The following is a 10,441-nucleotide window of genomic DNA, read 5'->3' as shown; positions in this document are numbered from 1 at the left end:
GGGCACAGGAAGGGAAAGGAAAAAATCTGTATCTGATGCATCTTAAATAGGTTTCATACCCTTTAAAATGAGCATTAGTAATGTGAAAGGGTTAAAAATAACATCAGATTTATCTAGTTCTTGGGTTCTGTGATTCATGATTCACATTTTGAAGCCTACACCCTGTGAAGAACAGTGCATTATTAGGGGAAGGAAAAAGGCTTGCCAGGGACAGAAGGTAATTTCCCGTAGCAGGTGCGTACAGCAGGTGGTACACAGTGTACCTGCAACGAAAAGGTAGATTTAGGCTAAGATTTTATTTAATATGGAAAACTTATTGCATCCTGAGCCACTACTGGGGATGTGCCAAAAATCGTGTCTGCAGCATGATTTATTACGTGGAAATACCACCGAAGTAATCAGTGGAGTTACTAATTAATACAAATCTGCATTTTTGCATAAGCAATTAGTGCAAAGAGAGTGCAATGAAAGAGGAAGTTTGACTCATTTAATCTCAGTGTCTATTCAAGCGGAAAGACCCACCAGGGCCAGGCGCTAGGATCCACGTTTGGATTTTTTTTTTTCTCCTTTTGATTAGTTAAAGGAACTAAAAGGTCAAATTATCAATATTTAATTCAAATGGAAATGCATTTGTTCAAGAGGAAAGAAAACACTTTATTTAAACAAGGTGGGACTCTGGGGGTAAATGGCTGGATCAAAAATAATTAGATTTTGCGGTTATAACGGCATCTAAATCCCGTCTGATAAGAATCCTTTTTCCTAATGACGGCGGAGCTCCGACACCGGGGCGGCTGCCGACGTTATTTAAGCCGCGGCTCGGCCTGCCGCTACGGTTTAGACATTTGCTTTAATGGTACGTACTCCTCTGATTTGTTTTTGGTTTTTAATCAATTTGAACGATATTTTCAATCTATTGTGATTCCGTAATCGTGTGTACTCGACTAAAAGAGTCATTTAAAAAGCTGATAATTACACTGCGGCGGCGATGTCTTTTCCATTAACTAAATAGAAGTTTACATTTATAGAATTAAAACAACAGCGGCATTTACCCAACGGCGAAAGCCTCAACGCGATACGCCGCGTCCGGATGGGCAAAACGAGCCGCAGCGGCCCCGCGCCCGTCCGCACCGCACCGCACCGCTCTCCTACAGCAGGGGCCGCGCTCCCCTCTCCGGGGCTCGGGGCAGTTTCGGCGGTGACATTCGGAGGGGTTTTAAGCACCTTCGGCTGCACGGGGAGAGAGCGGCGGAGGCGAGCAGCACGTCGGAGAGCTCCCGGCTGTAAATCACGCGCTAAGTGAGGAGCGCGGCTCCCTCTCGCCGTAGCTCCGAGCTATTTGGGGAGGAGGCATCCTCCTCCCGCACTCTCGCAGGTGCAATATGAATCAATTATCTTAATTAAGATAATGCCGCGAACCCCCGAGATTTTCCCGGGAGCGATTTGGAGCTCGGGACACCGAGAGGAGTTTCGCAGCTCGGCCCCTGTCTCCCCTTTCCCGGCGGTCACGGCTCTCCCGAAGCCCTCCGGAGCCGGGCCGGGGGCGGCAGCTGAGCCCTGGCCGTGGGGGGGGGGGGGGGGGGGGGGGGCTTTGTCGGGCCGCGTGCGGCTCGCGTGCGGCGCTGCGGGGGGTGGGAGGGGAGGGGAGAAAGGAGAGTGGAGGGAGAGGGAACGAGATCTGAGGGAAAAAAAAAGCAAGAACAAAAAGGAAAATAAGGAGAATTAAAATAAAGTCATAAATGAGGGAAAGGACAAGGAAAAAAAAAGGGGGGGTGGGGGAAGGAGAAAAAAAGCAAGGGGAAAAAAAGGAAAGAGAAAGATGGAGAAAATGGGCAAAGGAAAAGAAAAAGGGAAAAAAAGAAAAAATAAAATAGAGAAAAAAAGAAAAAATAGAGAGAAAGAGGAAAAGGAAAGAGAAGAAAAGAAGAATTATAAAAGAAAAAGAGGGGAAGAGGAGAAAAATAAAAGAAGAAATAGAAGAAGAAAAACGAAAAGGAAAGAGAAGAATTTAAAAAAAAAGAAAGAAAACTGTAAGAGAAAAAGGGGAAAGAAGAATAGGAAAGGAAGAGAGGGTGAAAAGGAAAAAGAGTGAAAAAATAGAATAGGAAAGGGAGAAGGAGGGCAGGAAGAAAAAGAGAAATGGGGAGAAAAAAAAAAAAGAAAGAAGAGAGGAAAAACAAAGAAGGGGAAAGGGGAAAGGGAAAAAAAAAAAAAAGAAAGAAAGGAAAAAAGAAAGAAAGAAAAGGGAGAGACTCGGGGGGAAAAACAAGAAGCAGCCAAACGAGGCAGATGGAGGAGGAGGAGTCTGTGGGTCGGGGGAAAGAGTCGCTCGGAGCGATGACACCAGGGGGCTGCGGGGAGGGACGGGGCGTTGGGACCGGCCCCGGGAGTGTTGTGGGAGCAGCAGAGCGCTACCGAGAGCGAGTACCCGGCCCGGCCCCGACGTGCGGCACGGGGCTGCCGCTCTTCGTCGCAGCGCTCCGGGCCTCCTGTCCCGCCCCGTGCGTCCGTCCGCGCCCGTCACACGAACACCCCGAGATGCCGCGGCTCCCGGCACACGGCGTAGCCCCGCTCCCGCCGTCCCCATGCTCCCTGCGGGTCCCCGCGGGTGCCGCCGCCCACGGCCCCGCGCCGTCCGAGCCCCGCGTCCGCCGCCGCCGCGGAACAATGGGCGCGGGGCGCGCGTGCCGCTGGCAGATGGCGGCGCCCGGCGGGCCACCATCGGGGGCGGGGCGGCGCGGCGGGCGGCCGGGCGCGGGGCCGCATACAAATGGGGGCGTCACGTGGGGCGCGGCGCGGCGCCGGACGTTGAGCGGCCATCTGGCGCGTGCCGCGGCGGCCGCGGGGCGGGGCGGGCAGCGGGGCGGGGCGCGGCGCGGCAGGGGGCGGGCGCAGGCGCGCGGGGCGGGGGCGAGCGGCGCGGCCCCGGGCCCGGCCCCCGCCCGCCGCCGCCGCGATCCGCCGGCCCCGCTATAAAACCGGGGCGGCCGGCACTGCGCCCTCGGAACGACGCGCCGCGCCCTCGCACCCGGAGCGCGCCGGCGGACGGCGGCGGGGTTATGCGACCGTCACCGCGCGGGAGAGGCTGAGAACGGAGGTAACGGGTCCGGAACGGGGTGGGCACCTGTATGGGGATACGCGCCGCGCGGGAGCGGTCGGGCAGGAGCGCGGAGCCAGCAGCTGTCCGCGGCGTCGGGGCGCGGACGGCGGGAGGAGCTGCGTCCCCGGGGCCGTCCCTGTCCCCGAGCGCTATCTTCCCGCACCCGCTCTCATCTCCCGTCCCGCGACTCCCCGGCACCCGCCCGGCTTCGAGCGGTGCCACTGACCGGCGCTGTCCCTGTCCTGCAGGCGCTCGCCATGACCAAGTCGTACAGCGAGAGTGGGCCGGCGGGCGAGCCGCAGGCGCAGGCCCCCGCCGGCTGGGCGGCAGGCTGCCTGAGCCCGCCCGCCGACGGGCCCGAGGCTGACAAGAAGGAGGAGGACCTGGAGGCTCTGCACGGCGAGGCCGAAGAGGACGTGCTGCGGAACGGCGAGGAGGAAGACGAGGAGGACGAGCTGGACGAGGAGGAGGAGGAAGAAGAGGAGGAGGAGGACGACGAGCAGAAGCCCAAGCGGCGCGGCCCCAAGAAGAAGAAGATGACCAAGGCACGCCTGGAGCGCTTCAAGCTGCGCCGCATGAAGGCCAATGCGCGGGAGCGCAACCGCATGCACGGCCTGAACGCGGCCCTGGACAACCTGCGCAAGGTCGTGCCCTGCTACTCCAAGACGCAGAAACTCTCCAAGATCGAGACGCTGCGCCTGGCCAAGAACTACATCTGGGCACTGTCTGAGATCCTGCGCTCCGGCAAGAGCCCCGACCTGGTCTCCTTCGTGCAGACACTGTGCAAGGGCCTCTCGCAGCCCACCACCAACCTGGTGGCCGGCTGCCTGCAGCTCAACCCGCGGACGTTCCTGCCCGAGCAGAGCGCGGACGCCCCTCCGCACCTGCCGCCCGCGGGAGCGCCCTTCGCTCCGCCGCCCTTCCCCTACGCGTCGCCGGGGCTGCCCAGCCCGCCCTACGGCACCATGGACAGCTCCCACCTCTTCCACCTCAAGCCGCCGCACGCCTACGGCGCCGCGCTCGAGCCCTTCTTCGAGGGCGGCCTGCCCGAGGGCGCCGGCCCCGCCTTCGACGGCCCGCTCAGCCCGCCCCTCAGCATCAACGGCAACTTCTCTTTCAAGCACGAGCCCGCCGCCGACTTCGACAAGAGCTACGCCTTCACCATGCACTACCCCGCCGGGCCGCTGCCCGCCGCGCCCGCCCACGCCGCCGTCTTCTCGGGCGCCGCCGCCCGCTGCGAGCTGCCGGCCGACGGCATGGCGCCCTACGAGGGGCACCCGCACCACGAGCGCGTCCTGAGCGCGCAGCTCAGCGCCATCTTCCACGAGTGAGCGCCGCCGCCGAGCGGGGCCACCAGCAATAATTCGGATCTATGCAATTTTTAACCTCGCGATGGGCCAATTACAAAATATATATGAGATCTCTATTTTTCAACCAACGTTTTACTACTTGTTACCTTTCCCGCGCCGAATTATTTTGTTGTGGTTTTGTACAGAATTTTTAATGACTTTTTATAACGTGGATTTCCTATTTTAAACCATGCAGCTTCATCAATTTTTATACATATCGGAAAGGTAGAATTATATCTAATTTATACGAAATAATTTAACTAATTTAAACCAGCAGAAAAGTGCTTAGAGAAGTTCTGTTGCCTTAGCACTGCTTTCCTTTCAAATCGTTAAAGAAAAACAAACAAACAACAAGAAGCGTAATCCGGGCAATTTCTTTCCCATTAAAGTCTTTTGGGTTCTTTTTTTTTTTTTTTTTTTTTTTTTTTTTTTTTTTTTTTTCTCCATTTCTTTTTCCTTTCCCCCTTACGATCAGAACCAGACCCCCAGCTCTTGAGAAGATAGAAGAACGAGAGACTTATTTTCTATTAAAACATATCAGTTCAACACGTGACTTGCACAAACTTGTATATAAATATTATAAGCAAATGCCAACACCCTTCTTAAATCAAAAGCTGCTTGACTATCACATACAATTTGCACTGTTTCTTTTTAGTCTTTGAGCCCCCTGGCATCCCGTGGTGTTTTTTTTTGTTTTTTGTTTTTGTTTTTTTTTTCCTGCAGAGAACTTGAAGCTCTCGGTGTTTCCGGACGCTGTAACTGCATGATTTTAGACATATTCACACGATCCGTGGTTGTCATTCGCTCGTCTCATCACTCGGAACCTAAAGCTGAGCAGGTCGTTGGAGTCGGGCTATATACCTATTGTAGTCGATTAGTACGGTAGCTTGAAACAGATTCAAACCATTTAATCCGTAATTAGAACAATAGCTATTGCATGTACAATGCAGTCCAGAATAAGTGCTGTTTGAAATGTAACGCTGGTTCAACTGGAATCAAATCTGTACTGTAATTTTGTTTGTAAACCTGTATATTATGGTGTAATGCACACTGGGATTTTAGGAAATGTCCATCCTTTTGCAACAACCTAGTATTGAACATTTGGTTGAATGTTGCATTTCTCCTTCAATGTGATTTTATTTTTTCTTAGTGTAAGTAATTCCTATGGGATTATTGTTTTACTCGGATAGCTCATGGAAGGTGCGACACTTACTATTTGTAGAATAAAATTGGACTTTAAAAGAAAAAAAAAAAAAAAGCCACCACTAACAAGAACAAACCGAGGACGCGGCTTCTTGCTTGCAGCGCGGGGCCGGGCGGGGGGCCGGGCCGGGTGCTCGCAGCGGGGCTGCCAGGTAGCGGGAGGACGGGGCTCCGGGACGCGCGGACCCGGAGGTGCGACCCGTAGCGAGCGGCCGCAGTCAGCAACAAGTCGGCGCCCGACGGCAGCCGCTGCCCTCGCTCGGAGCCCGCAGAAAACGCGCGGGTCTCTCGGGCACGGCCCGGCCAGAGCAGCGGGGGGGAGGCGGTGCGCTGCTCCCCCGTCAGCCCCTCCTGGGCAGTGCAGGGCTGTAGCGAACCCCGTAACGGGAACGAGCGCCTATGCTCAGGCGGCGCCCGAGGACCGACCCGGGTTTGTTTGCCATTTGGTTACGTGCTTTCTTCGCCAAGACGAGGATTCTTCCAGTCAAGGGGCAACTCGCATGCCACCATCTTTTATTCAAAGGCAGGCACAGATGTTCCTTCTGCAGGGGAGGTTTTAATTTATGAAAATGATATTGTTTATGCATGAATGCACTCTGCATAACACACAGTACTTCCATCTGATGAGAGAAATACTGCAGAACCAGTGCCAATGTCAGGAACATATTCTGCAAATTTAGTCGCTTAAATGTTTAATGAGTATTTGGAAGGCATTTCCAAACCACAAGGAACCTATTCAATTACCTTTTTCTTTTTTCCCCAATTAATAACTAAATCCAACTCCTCTAGCCAATGCAATTTACTTAAAAGACCCACCTAGGCTTTCTTGGGTATTTGCTACTGCTATCCTTAATAACATTTTAATGTTATGAGCAATTTAATAAGGAAATTAATTAGGCATTTTGGTAACTAGAGGCTCCATTTTGAAAATCACTTGTGAGTTCTGTTATTACCATTAGTTTAGGGTTGTTTTTTTTTTACCTATAGTATACTAGAGTTGTTTGGTTGTTGTTTTTTTTTTCCTTCAGTGCTGCTCCTGCTATCTCCATGATATTTAGGTTTTTTTATTGTCAGTATAAGGCTAAGTCCAGAGATGTCTGCTCGTGACTCCCTTGGGAAGGTCTATCAAGGTCTCTTTCAAAGGAAAGAATTACTCATACCGTCCCTCTCCTGTGAACGTATCACTAATTAACTAAGGCTATAGTGGGATTATCTAACTTCCTCATGCGAAGGAAACCGAGGGGTTGAGTCATCCCCACACACACACGGGGTAATCCAACAGAGGCCTAGAATGCTATTTTTATTGCTCTTTGGGACCAGTGGTCTTTCCCTCCTCCTTTACACCATATTTCTCTGATGGCAGAAATCATTCTGCTGTGAGTGTATGCTCGAGAAGACACCAGTGCAATCTTTGCGAGAACAGTGCATGAGCAACAACAGTCCAGCTGGCACATCTGCCCTGCTTGGTTTTTGCAGCAAAAGGTTCGGACCTGGAGGTTCTGACCCACCACCATCTGTGACGTGGCTGAGGCTCCAGCCATAAGAACTCAAGTCCACAAAGTGCCCAAGAGGCAGAAACCTCGGGTTTTACCTACCTTGAATAAAAGATGGGGCCGAACGTCGTCAGACTCTGGGCCAGTGCTTTCAGGAGGGCTCCAGGAGTGGAGAAGAGTTGGAGCTCTGGAGAGAGCCAAAGGCCCTGAAACACCAGAGAAAATCAGAGTATTAATTTCTCCAGGAGTTACTGTTCAGAATGTTAATGAAGTAATATCAAAAAGAACAGGTAATAGGTATTAATACAAATTATTCTAAGCTAGGTTTTGAGAGCAAGTAAACCAAACCTTTTCTATCATCTGTAACAATAATAATTACTGCACTTATTTCAGCATTGTAACTGATCAAAGTTGGATTCATCATGACCTGAACGGTGGCTTTTGACATATTAAAATATAACACATCCCTCTCATAGAAATAAAAGGTTACTAAGAATACAGTATTCTGTGCAAAGAACCTCATCAAACAGTTTTTGAAATTACAGAGCTAAATGCTCCTTCCCTTGTTTATATATATATTATTTAAAATAATTGATCTTTCATTTCTCATTCATTACTGTTCAGGAAGAAATCACAGAAATCAAAGCCTGCTTGGTAAAGTAGCAGGGAAAATATGCAGAAATTGGTCTTCGCTTTTATTCACCAAGGCAGATTTTATAGTAGGTATCTTAGAAATTAGAAATGCTCTGCACTCATTCCTTAGCTCTAAATCCCTTATTATGTAAAGTCTTGAAAAACAGCATGTGACTATGTATTGAAGCAGAGAGATGGAGATCTACAAATAGACTGTTCCTTAAATATGTACATAAGTGTTTTTTAAATAATTCATACATGTATTTAACAAACTGTCAGAAGCTATGCAATACAAAATTAAAACTGACAATGCTCTCAAAGCGTTCTCTCAAGTATTTAGGTTGCCTACAGGGTATGTAAAACATAGACTTTCAGCCCTGGCTTTCAGTTTCCTAGATTGTAGTAGTGTGGTTTGCAGTTATTGCGTTTTGCGTGAAATAGAAAAAATTACCGTCTATGGTATTTGCCAGCATTTTGTTGATGACAGAATAAAAGATTTATATTAGAACCTCATTTTCTTAAAAAGAGCATATTGACTTTAATAGAAAGAAAGAATGAAATGCCTTCCGGTGAACTCATTCTATTATATTTCCTTCCACCACCACATTTTCTATGACATTTTTCTTTCCTTTTTTTCTCTTTTAAAATTGTGATTATATTATTATTTTTGTAATTTTTTTTGTAAGATTGATTTCAGCTCCCAGTGCTCTTGGAATGACGTAAGCTTCATGCTCCATTCCTATTTCTTCAACCTTTTCAGTCCTTCATGTTTTTCTCTTTGCGGTCATCTCTGCTAAACCTACTTGGTCACTTCTACAACTTCAGGCTTTGTTTTCCTTATCTGCTCTTCTTTATCTTCATGTTTATTTTATATTTTTCTCCTTTTCCTTTTGGGTGTTTTCTTTCTCCTTTTCAGGCATACAGACATATATAATAATAGCAATACTCTCTTCTACAGACTATTGCTACTATTTTTTTTTTCTGCAAAATATTTAATTTTTGACCTTTTTCATAAAACAGCATTCTGCTTAGTATTTCTTGTTTGAAGTCAAGGAAAAACAACAGAGATAAATTAATATTGACAGTTCTAATAGGTTTTTTTTTCTATAGGAGGAATGCAAGAAGAAGAAACAGTTATGAGAGCTAATATTTGGGAATGAAAACCTGAAGTATAACTGACTACACATCCAGCCTTTATTGCATGAACACAGTAGCCAGAAAAACACAAACCAAGGAGATGCTGCCAACTTCCTAATTCATGTTTATCCAGAAGAAAATCTAGAGATTTGTTCATCCAGCTGGTGAAACAGAGCTTCCAGGAACGTCCAGGCCAATCCTCCAGAGTGAGCAAAGAGTGCCTTCTTCACAGCATCCTCTCCTCTTGTCTTAATATCCATACCCCAAATTCAGCATCATATTATCCATGAATCAAGACCTGGCCTTCTAATCTCTCACCTATTCACCTCACTGCATTTTTCTACTCCTTCCCTTGAGGGAAAGGATTTATTTTCTAACAGCTTGCTTTACCTTGTTACTCTCCTCCAGTAATTACTAGCTGTGCTTCCCTCCCTCACTGCTCCTTGCAGGGAGCTGTAAAGCCTATTTCTTCATTAAGTTTTCCTGGAAGAGATTTTTGAGACGCCCACTGCTTCTTAGCACCTGCACAGTCAGAGATGGCTTCCTTTGTCTGGTGAGGAATGCTGTCAGCTGAGAAGCTGTTTGTTCCCTGCTACTTCTTGTCAGGGCCGAGGATGTTCCCTTCATTTAGTTCAGCTGCCTGGCTCCGAGGCCAGCACAGCACACAGACATGCAGGGTCTCCTCTGGTCTGCTGAGAGATCCAGCTCTGAGAAACCCCAGGCAGGATCTTTGCAGCCTGACAAACAGTCTAGCTTCATTTGGGGACTGCTCTGTCACCACGGACTCCCTAGTGCCTGCCAGACTGCTGATGACCACAGCTGCTGTCACTAGCCCTGACCTGCTGATTCTATTTCCAGTGATAGACTGGGCCTAGCTCTTTGCACAGACTGGTCCAGCTACCTGGAGCCTTGGCCAAGCATGCCTACAGGTGGCTTTGCTCTGAGGGACATGGGGCCTACCTGTCTGGTACTCATTGTCAGTACCTCTGTGGGCAGCCTGCCCTCCCTGCCCCTTGATGCTCTCCTTCATGTTTCTGGCTGCCAGAGTGCTAAGGGCACTGAGGAGCATTAACAGCCCAGACCAGCCCCACCTGCAACCTGCCCAAGGGCCCAGAGCTCTATTTAAGCTCAGCCTTGAGTCCTTCTTCCCCTACTCCAGAGAAGCTGTGAGATGCTGGTTCTAATAGTTGCAACTCTGACAGGAGAGGAGCCAGACCAGTGGTGTAACCTCAGCCCTGTTTTTTTTTTACTGCAGGTTTCCTGGTGGCTAAGCCTCCTAGCTGATGCTGGCACCTGCCCTGGACTGCTTCACCAGGTACTATGTGTGGTCTGGGAGGGACCTGCTGTGCTCACCTGGAGTCCTCTCAGGGGGGGAACTGGCTGTTGCCCTGACAGTGGCATGTTTTCCCTTCATGCAGGGCTCTCCTCCTTTTGCCCTTTACTGCTCTTACAAGAGCCTTCATCACAAAAATGAATAGTAATAAGACACTTCCCGAGGCAGCTCTACAGGCTCTAAGGTAAAATAGAGT

General features: G+C 49.6%; 1 protein-coding gene across 1 annotated transcript; it reads left to right on the top strand.

Annotated features, from left to right (window-relative positions):
- Positions 1-3,017: 3,017 nt before the first annotated feature.
- On the top strand, positions 3,018-5,675 carry NEUROD1 (neuronal differentiation 1). The gene is made up of 2 exons (XM_048952785.1): positions 3,018-3,094; positions 3,346-5,675. Exon 2 carries the CDS (start codon positions 3,355-3,357, stop codon positions 4,426-4,428), a length of 1,074 nt encoding a protein of 357 aa, XP_048808742.1. The 5' UTR covers positions 3,018-3,094; positions 3,346-3,354; the 3' UTR covers positions 4,429-5,675.
- Positions 5,676-10,441: the final 4,766 nt, after the last annotated feature.

This window comes from Lagopus muta, chromosome 8, assembly GCF_023343835.1.
Source record: "Lagopus muta isolate bLagMut1 chromosome 8, bLagMut1 primary, whole genome shotgun sequence".
Lineage (NCBI taxonomy): Eukaryota > Metazoa > Chordata > Aves > Galliformes > Phasianidae > Lagopus > Lagopus muta.
Note: the sequence above shows the minus strand (reverse complement) of the source record. Positions and strands in the feature narration are given on the sequence as shown.